This window comes from Scomber scombrus, chromosome 10, assembly GCF_963691925.1.
Source record: "Scomber scombrus chromosome 10, fScoSco1.1, whole genome shotgun sequence".
NCBI classification, from domain to species: Eukaryota; Metazoa; Chordata; class Actinopteri; order Scombriformes; family Scombridae; genus Scomber; species Scomber scombrus.
The window spans coordinates 9,875,892-9,894,644 of record NC_084979.1 but is presented as its reverse complement, the minus strand read 5'-3'; the positions used below and the strand labels follow the sequence as shown (position 1 = coordinate 9,894,644).

The 18,753-nt window shown below is 41.2% G+C and overlaps 1 protein-coding gene across 1 annotated transcript in view; it reads right to left on the bottom strand.

Annotated features, from left to right (window-relative positions):
* Positions 1-1,403: 1,403 nt before the first annotated feature.
* Positions 1,404-18,753, bottom strand: part of LOC133987420 (helicase ARIP4-like) — a 52,461-nt gene continuing 35,111 nt past the window's right edge. Inside the window, exons 4-23 of the mRNA XM_062426786.1 lie at positions 17,899-18,032; positions 17,451-17,624; positions 13,772-13,992; positions 13,196-13,378; positions 12,413-12,546; positions 11,404-11,600; positions 11,035-11,238; positions 10,762-10,900; positions 10,353-10,530; positions 9,877-10,095; positions 9,323-9,441; positions 8,974-9,098; positions 8,493-8,592; positions 8,161-8,366; positions 7,406-7,581; positions 6,816-7,012; positions 6,420-6,619; positions 6,162-6,251; positions 5,860-5,955; positions 1,404-5,652 (exon numbers count right to left, since the gene is read on the bottom strand). Coding sequence (XP_062282770.1) covers positions 4,565-5,652; positions 5,860-5,955; positions 6,162-6,251; positions 6,420-6,619; positions 6,816-7,012; positions 7,406-7,581; positions 8,161-8,366; positions 8,493-8,592; positions 8,974-9,098; positions 9,323-9,441; positions 9,877-10,095; positions 10,353-10,530; positions 10,762-10,900; positions 11,035-11,238; positions 11,404-11,600; positions 12,413-12,546; positions 13,196-13,378; positions 13,772-13,992; positions 17,451-17,624; positions 17,899-18,032 — 4,180 coding nt within the window. The 3' untranslated portion in view covers positions 1,404-4,564. The remainder of the gene's footprint in view (positions 5,653-5,859; positions 5,956-6,161; positions 6,252-6,419; positions 6,620-6,815; positions 7,013-7,405; positions 7,582-8,160; positions 8,367-8,492; positions 8,593-8,973; positions 9,099-9,322; positions 9,442-9,876; positions 10,096-10,352; positions 10,531-10,761; positions 10,901-11,034; positions 11,239-11,403; positions 11,601-12,412; positions 12,547-13,195; positions 13,379-13,771; positions 13,993-17,450; positions 17,625-17,898; positions 18,033-18,753) is intronic.

Here is an 18,753-nt window from a genome sequence, read left to right as displayed (position 1 = left end):
TTTACAAGAAAGAAGACCACATAGGAATTATCGAACATAGATATAAAAGTGTAGATGTATGTGATGATAGTCATTGTGCTTCATGGTACATGCCGTGCAGTTCCAAAAATGAAGCAGTTACATATACAACACCTTTACACATAATCTGGGGACCCATGCATTCTAAAAAGTAAGTCACATAGGAAGCTCATGTTCAGGCTGGAAAATTACCATCAGCCAAAAACTGATTTATTTCTGGCTATGGTTGATACATTTAAGTACTCTGGGCAATATATTTGATTAGTAGGCACAATTTAGTTCTAAAATCCTAGTTCTACAGGGACACTGTCAAGTTTGCATCAAATCTATGTATGAGCTATAGTAAAAGCATAGGCTGTCGAGTTCTGCAATCAAATAATTGTCACAGCTAGAGTGCTGGGTTAATTTTAATCACTTTCTTCTGCAAAGCTGTGGTTATTTATGTACAGGTCATGAATTGAATGAAACAGGATTACGATCATTCAGACACCTTTTCAGTCCAGACCATGGAGGTCAATACAACCATATCCTCAGGTCATTGTCTTCTTATAGGTGGAATAAATCATATGGGACACCACCAACAAGCATAGACTTAACCCTGCATTAAGGTGGAATATTTATCAGTAAGATATGATAAACAAGCTCTTTCCTGTGTTTATTATAATTATGTTGAATCACCTTCTTTGCTTGTCTGTTTATCAGCCAAGAATAAAGAGTGTGTCCATCTGACAAAAACAGAATGTTGTTTTGGTTTATTTAGTAGCCAAATTCATTTTGTATTCAAGGGAGCCTTGATAAAATGTAAAAACATCACTAAAACTGCACAACAAAAGATTTTAGAATAAGTTTTGTTTTAAATATCTGCAATATATTCTTAAACATGAATTACCAAAATTAAGTTATCGTTTAATTTCAGTCTGGGGCTGATTACAGAATCTTTATTGCAGCGTTGACACCAAAATCTTTTTTTTTACATCATGATTGTGATGATTATGTCTCTGAAGGGAAAAGAACATCAAAATGGACCCAGAACCCTAATTCAAATCAAACATACAGCAGCACCTTTCTAAAAAGTGTGTGGGGCTTTGGGGTAAATTTTCGATTTTAAAATGAGCCCAAAGTGATTCTACCGCAAGTATTAGATCGTAGATTTGATTTCACATGTGCTAACTGACAAAAGACATGTAATGTTCAACAATTCAAATACAACATAGATTACTGTGTTAAAGTTCTATACATAATATGTACTTGTTTATTATACATATAGTGACTGTGGGTGGAAGCTAATTATTTTCATGTAATGTGACTGTAAAACTGTAAAATGGCTAATCTTCTAGGAAAGCACAGTTAGTGTCAACTGTATATATATGCTTGGCTGCGTGTGTGTGTGCGTGTGTTTGGGGGGGGGGGGGGGGGGGGGGTTCTACTACATTTGCTACTAATGTAAAGAAATTGTGAAAAGTACCATTTGGAACATGTTTCTTTTTATTTACAAACTTCAAAAAAAGTAATGCAAGGTCATACACATTGTCCATCGATAAACTACACAACAGGCTTTAACCAGAGCCAATCCTCAAAGACAGCAGCGTTCAATCTTCTCCTCAACTAAAATGGAATTCAGACGGTTGGCTCGGCTTGTCCGACCGAATTGATTTGTATAAATAAATATGTAAATTCAAGTAGAAAGCTGTGAAATAAAAGAGCAGTCAGTCGACGCAGCAAACGCTGAAAACCGAACAGTTGAACACTTAGCAAACTCGATTGTTTGCCATCATAAGGATGACACACAGATGGACATTTCTGATGATATGAAAAAGGGCAACACAAAAAAAAAGGGATAGCAAAGCACTTGATATCATTGTTTTCTTTCTTTTCAGCTGACGAGTGGTTGGGCTGCCTCAGTTTCTGACCCATTACTTGTAATTTAAGCTTCATTTAAATGCACACAAATGGCTCATGTTATTCTGATAAAGTACTTATTGTATCCCAATTTTGAACAATCAGGCAGGATACTCTGATGAAGGAATCTGAGCTCAGTATCACAACTAATATCGACATATCCCAGGTATCTTTCTATGGGATTCTCATAATCAGAGTAATCATAGACAGGATATGATATTCACTGAAGCCTTCTTAAATATGCTATCCTGATTATTAATGTGCATAGTAATGCACTGATTAGTTGGTCCACATGCAAGTTCTACACAGTGCACACATGCTGGGTCAGATCGGCAGATAATCACTTCTTAAAAATAAAAACACAAGAAATTGAAGCATTTTTTCCAACCGTAGTAACAACAATAGTAATGTGACCATATTAATATTACAAACAAGAAAAGCAATAAAAGGAAGCCAAAAAAAAAGAGAAACCCCCCCCCCCCCAAAAAAAAAAAAAACATTGTACAAAAATAAAAATACAAATGAATAAATATGCACCGTCATAAATAAATAAATTTGGTAAATTCAAACATCGTAAAAAGAGAAGAACAAAAATGAAACATGAGTAAACTAATAATTTCAGTATGAAGAACAAATACATGGAAGAGGAAGATGTTTAGTCTTTGCTTGGGTTTTTCGACAATAGAGCTGATGGGTTTTTAAAGCTCTTGCCGAAGCCATTTTGGAGGAGAAGATTTTCCGCATCAGTGCTGACCATCCCCTATTATAAGTTTGGGTGAGGCAGTAGATAAGTCTGTGTGATCAGAGGGGTTTATTGTTGATCTAAAGGAACTTGGTCATGTGATGCAGCTTTCCATAGCTTTTAAACCAGTCTACAGACGTATACAGATTTGTGTCTCTTTTACAGTGCAGTACAGTGTACAGTGTTATCTGAAAGGTCGTACAGAGAGATGGATATGTACTTCTTCTTGACTGTGGCTGTGAGGAGGGCTGTAGAGAGAACATAGTGTGTCGCTGTGGTGGATTTTCAATTCTGCTCTACATTGTTGACAACATTATTTGGTCTCTAAAGACACAATCCTCTTTGATGGAGGTTGTTGATGTGCTTGTGCATTTCTCGGTTTTTTGGCGAAGCTACACCATCTCTCCACAATCGGTTTGGTTTCACAATGACTTCTATTCACATAAAATGAGATGAGACAGAAAAAACAGCAGAGCAGAAATGGAATCTGGGTTGTCGTAAGAATGAGTTACCAAACCGAGTAACTTAGTTTTTTTCTTCTTTTCTTTTTTTCCTTTTGTAACCCCCAAGAACACGACACACAGATACAAACACAGTAACGACACAAGCGTAACCAAAACTCGGGGTTTTGCAAGCTTAATTCCTCTGGGGTTGTACGAATACATATAGGCTTGAGTGAGTGTTTTGCATCGTTTTTCGCTAGGCTACAGTAAGACTGTGGGTGAGATTCAGAGAGCCGCGGTGACCGTCTGTCTCTCCTTAACTCTCCTCTCTCACAGTTCACATTCAGAAAGATGGAGGCAAAAAAGGCATTTTCTGTTTGTTGTTTCTCCGCTACATGGAGGACACCTCGCTAGAACACAGTTTTTTTTCTCATTTTACACCTGGCTGTTTTTAGGCAATGACTTTCTTTTTAAGTAAAAGAGATTACATAAATATAAAATGCACAAAAAAGAAAAAAAATCAGATCTTCCCACGTCTGATGCCTAAATAGGAGTCGTCGTTTCAAAAAGGCCTGGTTTAAAGGCATTTGTTTAAGCATACATTCTTTCATTAGCGTTTTAAGGTTTCAGTAATTGTCTTTAACCTAATCCTTAACTTAAACAGCTTTTTCAATAATTCAAGATGATCCTGTGTCTTTTTTTCTTTTTTCTAAAAACATACAATACTCCTGTCCTGGCAGTGAATTATTAAGTTCAATCAAAATTCTGTCTAAAGGTTCTGTTTTGATCTATTTTCCTTTTCTTTTACCATTTTAACAAATATTCAGTAGCAATATTTGACAAGCGACAAACAATACCTTTTAAGTTACTGATATTTAACAAATGTTACTACCAGCTAACTTACTTATCAAACCTTTTTTTTATAAGCAACTCCACCCATCATTTTTTTTAAATTAGCTGGAAAAAGCAAAAGAGTTGACAATTAACAAAGCTGCAGAACTAGAATCTCTAAAGCCAACAGTACAACTTGTGGCCATTTGTGGTCACTACAGGCCCACACTCAGCAGTACTAAGTCCAGTGATTAGTATTTCAATGCCAGTATTGGACAAAAACCTGGAAGCTCAAAGTCCTCTTGATTTTTATTTTCCTCTTCCCTCTGGATGTTCTTCCACAGGTTTCATCTACAGATTTTCAGCATAAAGATTTGTCGCTCTGTGTCCAGTCTGAGTTCAACCTCTATTCAGACTGTATCTCCAAGGCAGTGGAGACAAACAGAGGAAACACTTTGAGTAAAGCAGGGGCTCAGATGTCGTCACTTTAACTGTCTTTCAATTTTTGTATGTTTCCCTCACGGCCTCGGCCACAAGCCCTTTAAAGCCTGCATCCTGGCGAATAGGATGTCATCCTATCTTGTTGATTATGAAATTGAATCAAGTTTGCTCAAACATCTTTCATCTGTCACTAACCCCTCACCTCAATCACATCATCATTGTCGTCGTCATCAGAGCTGCTGGCTCTGCTAATATTCCCACCATTCACCAGCACTGGGGCACGGTGGCCTTCAGACCATGCTGAGGAGGAGAAGGAGGAAGGGGAAGATGAGGAGGAGCTGGAGGCAGCAGTTGGATGGTACTGTGAGAGGAAGCTGGCTCCAGCTGGACCAGGAGTGGCAGCTGGACCTGGCAGCCCCCCAGGGAGCATAGACCCTGTGTAGAGGCTGGCCAGAGACTGACTGTAAGAGAGCGGGAAGCCTGGAGGAATCATCCCAGCCATACCGGCCATACCCGCCATGCTGGGGCTCAGCATGAATGGTGGCAGGGCACCTGGAACTGAACTGGCAGCTTTATTTGATGCAGAGGATGACAGTGATGAGGAAGATGAGATGGCAGTAGCGGTGGATGATGTCGATGTGGAGGAGGAGGATGACGGAGGGATTGCACTGGCTCCACCCAAGCCAAACAGATCAGGGTACATGAAGCCGGGGTCCCCCAGTTGAGTATGGAAGTAAGGCGGGCCTGCACCCATGAACAGTGGGTGCCCCAGTGACCCAGCCAACATGGTGGGGCTGAGGCCCAGAGGAGGGAGGCCATAGCCCCCAGTGAAGGGGAAGCCTTGTGAGGCCAGAGAAGAGTGCTTGCCAGCAGAGGGTTGCTTGCTGGGACGCTCATCCAGGGATGGGGTGGAGGCTTTGCGCTTGGACCCTGTTCTCAGGTCTTGGGCCATAGTGCCATCCATGTTGGGCTGGATGACATTAGTCACAGAGGCATCATGGTGGCTTTTATTCCCACTGCTGCCATTGGTCTGAAGCAGTTTAGCTGATGGCAGGTTGTTCACTTTGCTCTCTGCCTCCCTCACTGGTTGATCTCCGGAACCTGCTTTGGCGCCGGCTCCTGTGCCACCTGTGTAGCGCTGCAACTCACTGATGATCTCTGGGCTGTCAGGTGAAAGAGGGCGGGGCAGAGTCTTGGAGAGTTCCTGCTGTTTCCTGTCAGGTGACAGGCAACCGTTACTGCCATTGGTAGAAACCTCCTCTGCTGGGGACTGGGAGTCTGAGAAGAACAAGGGGGTTGATGTTAGATTTTGGAAAGAATTAAACCCTTTACATGTGTTGTAACAGCATAACGCCAGTAATATTTTCTTGTACATATAGTACCTCATCTCTGAGGTAGTGTAGTAGTAATGTTATATTTTTACATTTCTGCTTGTCTAACCAAGGTTTTAGTTGGAAGTAAGTTCTGGTAAAAGCATCATCCTACCTTTGGGTGGTTCTGTAGTACTTTCCTCTGTTGTCTTAATCTTGTTAGCTGCTCTGATGGCATAAATCCGTCCATCAGATGTCCTGATGTAAGTCCCTAAAATAGAGAAAGGTGAAATAAATGATCCGTCCACACAGAAAGCTAAATGAAGCTTTGTCTGAACAGTCCCATAACCCAAATATATTAACATATAAGAACAAGCAAAATATCACATTTGAGAAGTCTTGGCAGTCAAATGTTTTAATTATCAATTATCACGGCAAGAGTATACAAAGGGGTTTTGTAATAGTATGATCGGTTACCTTTGGTGCCCCTTATCACATGAATACTCTCTCCAGCGGTGATCCTGGCCTGGACATCTGTTGAGCTGTTGGTACCTGGGATCACGATGTCTACAAGAGAACAAGAAAGACAACTTAACCAACAGTAGTAACAATATCAATAGTTTTCAGGTAATGTCAAGAAAAGGGTAACATTTTTAAGGAAAGGATGAGGGGGAAATGAGAATAATCAAAGACATTTAAGTATTGGATTGTATACATCAGATACAGTTTGCCTACCGGTAGTAGTGACGATCTTCTGTACAAACACCCCGGCTTTCTGCAAGCAGTTGACAGGAAAGCCTCCAATGCTGGATTCTGATGAATCATTGCCTGAGGCAGAGCCTGCAGATGCCTGGCGGGGCGTCATGGGAACAGGAGTAGACTGGACTGGCCGGACGCTAGCCACAAGCTTCTCCTCAGTACGAGGAGGTGGTCGCCTGAGCAGAAAGGTTATTTATCTATTAGACCATGTATTATGGTTATTTCTATACCACGTTTTAGTGCTAGATAAACTTGCTAATTAGTTCCTTGTGAAGGATTTTACATCTCAAGAGCCCTTTGAAAGGCAAAGTGATATATGAACTAAATAAGACATAGCAGCCATTTCAGCTGTGACAAAGTTGAATTACTGACCAGTTTCTCTGGCTGAAGGCTGGGATGTTGGTGAGGCTCTGGTCACTGGCGGGATAGTAGTGAGCATAGGAAGGGCGGGTGTACGGGACAGACGCCCTTTTCTCCTCTTCATAACCCTTCCTCGCTGCTTTCTTCTCAACTTTGCTCAGCTTCAGCTCCCTTCGGTCCATCAGCAGGGATTCATGTGGGAAAGGTTGCTGAAAGAAGGAGGGAAAGACATGTGAGAGAGGCGCACATCAAACCCTGAGTGGGAGAATATTTGTCACACACACTATTACAATCTTGTGAGCCTAGTTTTTACTATCACAGTTAAGTCTGGAAACTCTCCGCTGAGAATCCAGCAGGTTTAATTAGGTACATCATAATGAAACTGAAACTAAATATGAAGACATAATAGCAACTGAATGGCCTAGTTCTCTTTCTTTTTTACATTTTCATTCAAAAAGCCACCTTGACAGCAAATTATTTTTTGAATAAGTAGAGAACAATCAAAACCGCAATAGACGATGCAAATCCTGTACGCTGGGGGACAAAAACATGTCCTACTTTTAAACACCTATAGGGGGCACAGGCATCCTCTGTTCATTTACCTTAGTAATCAGGCGAGGATAGAGGTACAGCGCCTTCCTGAGGATGCTCTCCAGGCTGTCCTGATGCTGCAGTTGGACCTGGGAGGGGTCTGGCTCCTCCTCCACAAAATGAAGAAGAGAATCCACCTCCCTCCTGGTGAAGGTCAGCACAGGGTTCAGATCATCCACCACCCGATCTGATGGAAAGAGGGAGAAAGGAAGAAAGAAAAGATGAAGGGTTGAGAGGAGCAGGATGTGTGGACAGAGAGAAGTGGAGGCGAAAGTAGAGCAAATTGTAAGAAAATGTGGGCTGATTTCAACAGCTCTCCAAAGCTTCAGTGGCCTGAATGTGTCTGTCTCGCCAGTCAAAGCTTATGGCAAACACTTGAGACAGTTTACTCAGTCAGACAAGAGCCTCTTGACAGAAGAACTCTGACTTTAACTCAAAGCTGATTATTGAGTTTTGGGGGGTCTGTCTGCCGAAGTTACATAGAAGAGCATGGATTGGGGTTTTCAGAAAGTCTGTATTTGAAAAAGTGGTCAGCTTGAAATAAGAAAGAAATTTAAATAGTTTGAGTGTGGTGTGTTTAAGTAATCTTTTTAAAATATTTCCCCACTATTTAATACGTGGTTCAGTTTTTCTTGATTATTTTTCTTGCTTCCTCCCTTCCTTTTTCCACACCTTTAGTCTGAACAACAGGAAATGAACATTAGATTAATTCTCTCCTAAAAAGGTAATAATTAAACATAACAAGTCAATGAATTTTTCAACTCACCTGACATGCCCTGTTTGGAGATCTGTCGGTCATAGATCTTCTTCTCCAGTGTGAAGTCGCACACCAGTCGGTAGATATGACATCGCTTCTTTTGGCCGTAGCGGTAGACGCGGCACACAGCCTGAGCATCGTGGCATGGGTTCCAGGAGGCGTCAAACACCACCACTCTGTTTGCACCGATCAGGTTCACACCCAGACAACCAGCCCTGTATCCCAAAGAGGTGCACAATTGGGTTGTGTTTGTTAATGTCATGTTGCATTCTGACATAAATATTTTGCATCAATTTTCTGCCATTTATATTACTGTTTCTGCATGTGTGTGTGTGTATTACCTGGTTGACAGCAAGAAGACCCATGCCGAGGTATTGGTGGGATCATTGAACTGGTTTATCAGTCTCTCTCTCTCCGAGGCTGTTGTGCTTCCATCCAGTCCTTCAAAATATCACACAACCAATGCAGAGTTAAAACAGAGTGGTTCAGTAGCTTAACATGCTGTGGTGCTTTGACATATTCATTTAATGTACAATTAATCAATATATTTCTCCACCTTCATTTCCTCATTATAATTCTTCATTTATTTACATGCTCACTTTTTAGTACAGAATCAATTCATTTTTACTTAGTTGACAAAGTGACCAATCTTTTAGCGAACTGAACAGATATTCAAACATTTTCCTGTCTTCCACTGAACTATACCTGTTTCACACCATATGTGTCTGTGTGCCTAAAATAACTTTAACCGGTCTACTCTTTAAGTGCATCTCCTTGTCATGATACCAATGACTGAAAACATCATAATATATGAACACTTACTGTAGTAGTTAAGGTTGCGGACCCAGTTCTGATTGGGTCTGTCTCTGCTGGATGTGTTGGGTGAGGGAGGCACAGCTCTCTTTGCTAGGAAATCCTCAATCACCGTCAGCGTGGACAAACTCTGACTGTAGAAGGCAAACAGAGGTAAAATTAGAGATTGGATCACACACCGGAAAGCTTAACAATGCAAATGTAATGCACCAAAACTGTTATATGGGCAATTTTAGGGTGAAATGTTTAAGTAATCACATTTTTTTAATTTGTTTTTTGATTTGTTCAAGCACGTAAGAATTGTTATAGAAGTGTTATATTATCCAGATGTGTGCTTCAGCGTTGCCCGGTCTTTTACCTGAAGACGAGGAGCTTGTCTCCCTTCCTGACGCTCTCCTCTATCAGATGGAACAGCAGAACCATCTTAGCCGAGTTCTCCAGGAGGCCGGGCTTGTAATCATACATGATGTCCTTCGCCTGGCAATGTAGCAGAGATAGAGTGATGAGGCTCATTAGATAATGAAATGAAGGTACAGTGAGGTTACATTTCTGCTTAACTAAAAAGCATGTGAGCTTGTTATCTGAAGATGTCTTATGCAAGCCCACAACATAACACTGAACATGCCCAGAAGCATAAACATTTTTGGAGTTATATCGATTCCAATGCTTTCTATCAGAGAGTTTAATGAGTTGTAAAGACTTGTAATAAGTAAAACATGTAGATGAGTTTAACTTTCTTTGGACTGGGTCATTATGGGTTAAAGTGTAGTTCATTTATTTTCTGTTTGGATTCCTCTTCATATTATCTCAATAAGAGAGAACACAATGTTCCGATTTTGTGATTCAGGTCAAAAGGTTTGGTGTCACAGGGAGCAAAAACATGTGCTCCAAAACTCTTTTCTTTTAACATACCCATTCGTAAGTGATGACTTGATTGGCTTTCTCCTGCAGTTGGTTGAGACTCAGACCACCAATGGGGTTTGGATTTTCCAGGGGCTTGGACTTTTGATTGGGTGCGGTCGGACATCGGGCGGGTCCTGTGGAAGTGATGTCATCAAGGTCTAAGTCCTGGTCATTTGCCAGGTTTTCCTTCTGTAAGGCCTCATACAGCACGTCTGGATGGTTCCAAATCTGAAGAAAAACAGGAGATCAGGGTGTGAGAACACTTTGTCAAGGTGAGAATCACTGGCCTTGCCAACTACAACAAGTATACAGGAATTTACTGTGGTCATGTTGAAACATGTTGACTTAGATAGTTATTTGGGTGCTACAAAGACAGCAGGAACTCGTACAAAAACCAGAGGACATATATAGCAGTCATTTTAACATTTATCTTCAATTGTAGGTAAAATAACTGATTAATTGTACACACTTGCCCTCCTTCTCACCTTGCAGCAGACACAGAAAGCCTTCAGCGGGTTAAGGCTGAGCCAGCCAGTGTTTCCCGCCTCTTTGAAGCGGTTCATGAACTCTGTGTAAAGAGCCCTCTGAAGTGGGGACAGACGCACCAGGATCACATGCTCCTCCTTAGAGGGCAGCTGGTCCTTCAGGACGTCGTGGCCTCGTCTGGTATTAAGAAAAGTAACAGTAAATAACTGTCATATGTTTTCTAAACATGAAGAATTCAACTTGACCCAAACAAGTACATAAAATGAAATAGTGCTACAATTTTTCAGCCACTGTTGGCCAGATCTGAAAGAGCCAAATGTCAGCAGAATCTTTTTAATTCTCTAATAAATGAGGTCAAGTGTTGTTTTCTGGGCAGTGATGGTGTGTTTCTAACGGCAGCTGTCTCACCTCTGTACGAAGCCCTCCAGCAGGCTGTGCAGGACGTGGCTCCTGTACCTCATCAGCCGGACATCCACAGGAGTGCTGTCCACACACTGCCCATTGAGAATGGGACGCTCAAACATGTTACTGAACTCTTGCCGCGTACCTGGAATATGTATATGATGTAAAAACAGTTGTTAGAAAAGAGTTTGATCCTAAGAACAGCCAAACATTTTAATGATAAGCGTGTAGTTAAGCATCCCTGACAATAAATACATACAAATACAAATACAAACATACCTAGGAAGTCAGGTCGGACAAAGTCAACCATGCACCAGTACTCAATCAGGTTGTTCTGGAGCGGGTAGCCGGTCAGGACCACACGGCGTCGGGTTTGAATATTCTTCAGAGCCTGAGATGTGCTGGCGTGGCAGTTCTTGATGCGATGGCCCTCGTCGCAGATCACAACATCTGGACCGGGCCGAGCCAACGCTTGCTCAATACCTGGAGGAGCAGGACAGGATATAATATTTTACATCGGACATATTTTTAACAATATTTTATGCTGGTGCTCTGCAAACTTTTAGCATTTGTATGTGTTTTCCTCTCTCTATGTCCTCACTGTTCACTTCCTTCCTTCTTTTTCATTTCCCCCCTCATCACTCCCACCTTTGAGCAGTTCCTGCTGCCGGTCCTCTTCGTCTAGGTCAATGACGACGGGTCCCGTAGTTTTCTTGCTCTTCTTCTTCCTCCCTGCCACGAAGCTCTTCTTCAGCGACAGGAGGCGGTACATCTCATAGCCCATCAGCAGCACCCCTCCTTCCTGAGCCCAGTCCTCCACCACCTTTGCCCTGGTTGCTGTGTTCCTGGGTAAAATAAGAAAGTCGAGTTACTGCTTGTGTTCCTCACTGATTTCCTCTCATTCTCCAAGTAAATATGTTCAAGATTTATGGATGTTATTATTCAATTTGTGGCAACTTTGAGTGGAATTAAAACAATGAAACATGGGAAACCCTTGAATAAAAGCAAAGACAATGATTGTCTTGTATTGAAGAGAGAAAACCAATTTACTGCATTGTAATAAATAATTAAAATCGTAATACATCATCCATTTTACAAAGTGAATAACACAAATTTCTGAGTATTGTCTGAACAATAAAAGTGAATGCTTGGTAATGTTAATTTTGAACAGTAATGTCAGTAGGAGACAGAACGAGGTTACTGTGTCACTTTCAGACATGGCTGTTTGGTGGAAATGCCCGCTCCTCTTTTAGCTTCTCTCCCTCCGTCCCTCCCTCCCTAATCCCACTCACACACTCAAGAATCAGGAAACCTTTCCAACAAAAGCAGCTGTCGATAAAGAGGATGATGGAGAGAAGGATGCGAGACGAGCCAGATGGGGATAAAGTGCAGAGGAAAGTCAGACTGTCAGCACTGATTAAGAGACAGAGAGGAAGGAACATTTCCTCTCTGCCCTGTCTGAATATAACTCCAGCCAGCCTGCTGATTAGTAGGAGATCGATAAAGTTGCTCTTTATCACACTATGTGTTTCTCTTTGGATTACTGTGTTCAATTTTCTAAAATACTGTATATTTTTTAGAAAATTTAGGAAAAAAAGGCACACGATTAGGTCTTTACACAGGAAGAGCTTAAAGTGCTTTTGCTCCTGTTACTCACTTGTGTTCGTCGTTGAGTATGTGAACCTTAAAGTTACGAGGCCTCATCAGTCCGGACTCGTCATCCGGGGGTAACGACTCAGCGGGCGGCACCCACGTGTTGAACTCAGCCAGCCAGTTCTGCAATGTGTTCACCTGCGAAGAAATGAATACATAAATTCTCAGAGTTCATCTACAGTCCTCATTGTCCTCTAGTCTCCATATTGATGCTTAAATGCTAATCTTGTTCAGAAACTAAGAATTTGATTTAATGAGTAAATGTGTGCAGTTACAACTTAATTGCTCAATTTTGACATTTAAGCATGAATACCAAACCTGTTCATAACAGCCTCATACATGCTTAAAAATACCGGATTTTTCAGACACTGATCAGACTAAATAGTTGTGTGCTGTGGTAGTTTGTGATGGGCATTTTTTCTATTTTTATACTGTTCATCAAAAAATAATTGATAAATAAATCAATGATGATTGATAAGTTGTGAATGGAGCCCATTTCAACATTTCTTTTTTTAATTCTGTAACTTTTTAGCCCTTTATTCACATGTTCATTATCATAACTTCAGTGCTTGTAGACAAGATAGCATTTTGTATGTTTGTGTCAGAGCACTTGTTCCTTAATTCACCCATTAATTCATGCTCTCATCAGTTATTTCATTTCTTCTTTACCACAGACATCATGATGTCTGTCCAAATATAAGCACCCATCTCTTCATTCAACCAATTACACCATTAATCCCCTTTGATTCATTCCTTGTATTCCAACATTGGTTCAACAGGTGCTTACAGGTACGATGGCGAGCACGGTGTGCGCCTGGGTGTGTTTGAACAGGACGTCGATGAAGGAGATGACCTGCAGCGTTTTGCCCAGGCCCATGCTGTGAGCCAGGATACAGCCGAATCCGCTGCTGCCGCTGAAACGCTCCTGGGACTCCACAAGGTTGTCGTACAGGAAGCGGATTCCACCGATCTGAGGAGGAGAAGATGGTGACAAAAGGAAAAAATGAAATAAGAACGTATAGGAGGAAGGGAGACAGCAACGTGATGAAGAGGGAAAGGTTGCAAGGAGAGAGAGGGCCAAATAAGGGAGGGTGGGTGCTGAAAAGGAATAGGTGACATCTCATACAAGATGAATGAAAAGATCACATTCAGCAAGCTGTCCCTGACTGACAAAAAGTCAAGAAATCTGAAAGAGCGCTTGACAGAATAGAATTTTCACAGTATGACTTTAATGGTATTTGGACACAGCCGTATTTTGATGATATGACTGTATTTGAGAAACAACAGTTTAATTTCCTTATATACAGCATGAGAACTAGACGGAATGACCTGACGTTTGCTCTGAGTGCAGCAGTGATAATACCTGGTGAGGTTTGACAACCCGTGCCAGCTGAGGCGACAGGAAAATGTCCTTCTCTGTATCTGGATGGTTGACGTTGACCAGTACCCTTCCCTGGGCGTCCCAACGGTTGAGGGCGTCGTTGACGTGAGCGCCGCTCGGCTCGCTCTCTTCCTCCTCGTTGATGGACTCGCTGCCGACGAGAGCAATGGCGTCGTCCTCACTCGAGCTCAGATCAACAACGTCTGCAGAGAGAAAGCAAGGGAGGAGGATATGAAGAAGATGAGGGTAAAAGGGGAAATATTAGAGAAATTCATGCAATTTAAAATATTTAGAACTTTATTTTTGGCAATGCTGCCTTTATCTGGAAAGTTGAAAGTACAGAAAAGTAGGAACCACAGATAGAAAGAGGAGAAAACTAATGGAGAACACAAAAACTTTTCTTTTTTCAATTATTACTCAATTTTTATTGGCCTTGATATCTTTGTCTTAAGTGACCATGTGGCTTCATCATGAGTGAAACTTACATCAAACATGGACGTCACAGATTGTTTGTGTGTTTGTGTGTTTGTGTGCGTGTAGAGCGGAAAGACCAAAATCCATATCTGATAAAGAAAAAGGACGTCAACGGTATCAAGTGGTGAAAGTTACACAAGCTGGCAGCCTGTGAGGGCACGACGAGGAGAGGTGTGTGTGTCAGTATGTTAGTGTGTGTGAAAGAGAGAGGGAGAGAGAGAGAGAGAGAGATAGATAGAGCGAGCGAGTGCGCTTATGTAACTGCTGTGAATGGCTGGTTATACAAGTAGGATTAGAGTGGAGGGGGAGACTGGTTATGCAACCCCAACCAGAAATGTCACTGTGCCACTGTGGTGTGAGTGTGTGTGTCCCAGTGTGTGTGTGTGTATGTGTTTATATGTGTGTGTTCTGGCTCATAACCAGGATTAGCCAGCTTTATTGCTCTGATCTGGCCCACAGACACTCTCTCCTTTTATCTTCTCCTCCCTAAATTCACTTTTTTTCCCTCTTCTCTTTCGTTTTTGTCTTTTCCATCTTCCAAATCTACATATTATCTGTCTTTGTTTATTCATCCCGTCTCTCTCTCTCATTTGTCTCTGTGCTGTATATGTATGTGTTTTCCTCGGTCTCGTCTTTCAGTGCAGACGTACGTGTGTTTATCCCTAACTGAGTGTGTCTGTGTTTATCCTTGACTGTTTGAGTCGCTTTGTGTGTGTCTGTGTGTGCGTGAGTGTGTGTGTGCCTCTGTGCACTCGGGCAATAAGGGAACGGTACATGATGTACCCTGTGGAGGTTTTAAATATTCTGATGCACATGGAAGCTAATCTACTAAAACTCCCTCCACTTTTAAAAACAGCCTCCCCCTCCCCTCCACACACACACACACACACGTACCCGCCCTGAACAGTAACTAAAGGGGATTTTTGACCCCGGTTGTTTAAATTTGTGCAGGAAGATTTACAGTAATTGGGTTTAAATGTTTCCAAAAAAGTCTGTTCACCCTTGAGAGAATGTATGCTTCATAATCTTGAAAGAAATCTGCTGCTACCTGAACATCAAGTGATTTCAAAGAGTTTGTGTGAAATAACTTCCTTTTTATTATCTTCACAGAGACAACAGGAAGGCTGTAATATGCGTAGAAGCCATGAAAGAAAACCAGTTTTTAACACTTAACCATCAGCCTGTCAACTGTGTCTGATTAAAACCTTATTCAAATTTATGTTTTGTTTTTCAATCCAGTTTTTTCCCTGGAAATTCAAGCGGATGTGGCCTTTTAATGTGCTGACTTCCCAGACCCCTCGGCTCATAGAGCAATTTGAAACAGAGTGTGTAATTTAATAAACACATGCCTGTCATGAGACTATCTACTTTGCTTAATCTTAGAGAGATGATGATGTTGTTGAGATGTGAGGTTTTAACTAGAAAACTGGCAAATTACTGGAACTGTTGAAGTGATATTTCTTTTAGATAAATCATTTCCTCAGTGACTGCCAGGCGTGTGTTTGGGCCAGGTATTGGACCTCAAATGGTGGCAGTGATTTAGCTTTACGTTCTGAGGTTGAACTGGGCAACTGAAAGGTCTTCATGTGTGCAGTTGCAATATATGTTCATCAGGATGACAAATGGAAACATCAGGATATATTTTGGTGTCAGTTAGGAATTAAGTGCAGGAGTTGCTCACTGTAGCTTCACTGTTTCTCAGGCTGTAATCAAATGCAGTTTAACCATTTTATTATTATGCATTGTTCAACCTCACTGATAGCTTCAGTCCATGAGGTTGGCTGCAGCAGTCCAACAGGGAAAATCAACAACACCTTTTTAAACCAAGCCCTTTCAAACATGCTCCCCACTCCGTAAGTGTTTTCAGTCATTTTAAAGTTATTTTACATGACAGCTTTGTAAAAGTGAACTTGCTAGGTAGCGTTAATGCACCAGTTATGCTGCCTTTTTAAAAGCACTGTAATGAATCTATACTTTATTATGGCCAAAATACTGTGAAAATAACATGTAATGTTACATATCCCATGTCAGAGAGCAAGCTTTGTGATTATTTTTCAGTAGTACATCCAAAGATGTGTGTGATTATGCTGGGAGCTTTGTGCTTTTGAGGAAACATCTTCCCATCAAGTTGTATTTTGCACCACTTCCTCTTTCCGGCTTGGTCGGAAGTCATTCAAACCTGATAAAAAGCACAGTTTGCAATGCATTTTTCTATAGTGGAATATATAGTTTCTGTTTCCTTCTAACTGTGACTTATCATGGTTTTGAAGCTTTAAAAATTTCCCTATTGGACTGTTTAAGCAGCCAAATAATGCCATGTTTCTCTACACTGAAGCTACCAACAAAACTGTGTTAATCACAATGACAAATTAAGGGAAACAACGTTACAGCAAACTTATCCTTTAAATCGCTACAGCTTTGGCTAGAAGTAGATCTAACTTTTTCCAATTGCCTGACATCTGTAATAAATCTCTTCACCCATACTGAAGCTCACACTGTGCTCTTTAGTCATCTTAAGAATTAGCATGTGGTGTATTTATGGCTTTGCCCAGCGGACGGTTTATAATATACAACTGTACCATGAAACTAGATGATGACAATAAATAAACTTCACAGCTCCGTGTCTCAAGCTGCTGTCATGACCTTCCACAGGAATATGACCCACTAGCCTACGTACACAATCACAGGCTCGATTTACACTGTGACCTGGATGTGTGGTGCAGAATTCAGACTATAGAACGTCTCTGTCATTATTCACTCGTATAAATACTGCCTTGTTAATAAGAACATTCGGGGACATGTCTCCTAGAGGGCAAGTTTTTTGGTCTCTTTGTTAAAAACTGCACAGTTTCATTTTGTTTTCTATTTATTTGCTATTTCTTAACAGATTTTCTTTAAAATTACACTAAATGAGAACCATGACCTCTCCTGCCTGAAGATGAATAACAACATTTTAACACCTCTCATCCAATTTATCATAAAGTTTGTCCAGAAGTTAATTCTAGTATCAACAGGATAGGTATGGTATGTACATATGGTAGTATTGTGCTCAAGCAGTCAATGCAACTGCTACTGTAAAACATTCATATCAAGGTAGTGATGCTTGAGTCAGGCGAAAATCTTTCACTCCGATTGCTGTTTTGTTCTTTTTTTAAGATCTTTGAAACTGATTTCAAGTGTCGCTCACCTGATTTGTGTGTGTGCTCTATAGTAGTGGAGGTGGGTACGTCAGTCTTGCTGTCCTCCTCGCTGATGCCAGTGCTGCTGGAGTCCAGGCAGATCACTTCCTGTCTGGATGACTTCACTTCTTGCCGCGATACTGTCGATGCCGCCGATGACGACACGTGCTTTGTTATGTCATCTGGATGGAGGGACAGGTAAGAAGCAGCGGATCAAGAGGGTGAAGAATGGAAGAGGAACGACAGATGACAGGGACAGAAGATTGTAAAGAAATGAGGGACGGAAAAGAAAGAAAGGTGAGAAAAGCTTGTCTGCCTTGCAAAATCATTGCTTTGTGGAACATTGTTGCTAGCAGCTGAAAGCCTCAAAATGTCTGCAACAACATAGCTACTACGAACATAGTCGTACTAAACGTGTACAACTAATTATTCAGAGATATGGATACATGCTCTCACCAGTTTTGTATTCAGGCAGCAGTGGTATGGGGAAATCCTGCTTTCTCCCCTGCTCCAGACGTCGCCTTCTTTCCAGCTCCTCCTGCTGGGCGGCTTTGGTCACTGCCTCCAACTGATGCTCCCTCAGTAACTTCCTACACAGACACCAAGAAGAATAACATTGGTATACTGTAAAGCACAATCAGTCTATAACAGAAATGGCAAATATTGCTCTTTAGACTACGAATGCATTACTTGAAATAAGAACATGGAATTAAAGGAAGTTACCCAAAACCCATTTTAGCCCTTTTAAGCTCATTGTTTTGGTTCAGCTCTCTTTTTCAACAGACTAACTGCTAATTGTGCAGTGTTGAGTGTGAACGCTGAGGTCGCCTATAATTAGCTTTATTGATAATTATGGTTTTATTATTACTATGAGTTTCATTATACAACTACCTCCAAGTGACGCTCACTAATTGTACTCTGGAAAATGTAAGTATTTTACAGAGCCAGAGATATACATACACAAATACTGACTCACTCAACAACTAAAGGCAGAGAACTGAGCCCAGAGTTTGCATCTCACATATGTTTGATATTATTGAAAGGACGCTGTTATGTAAAAGAAACTGCATACTTGAGGTTGAGCTGTATCATGATTATTTGCAAGTGGAAGGAAAGCTGCAGACTGAGCACGAGTTTAATCAATGACAGATTTCATCAGTAAATGGCCCATGCTTAAGTTGTTTAACATGAGAGTGAAATCATGGATGACAGAAAAGAAGAAATAGGCAAAAAAAAAGAAAAAGGGGGGGATCTGGCGGGAGTGTGAAATCCCATTACTCAGTCAATAATATAGTGTTAAATAAGAAAGTG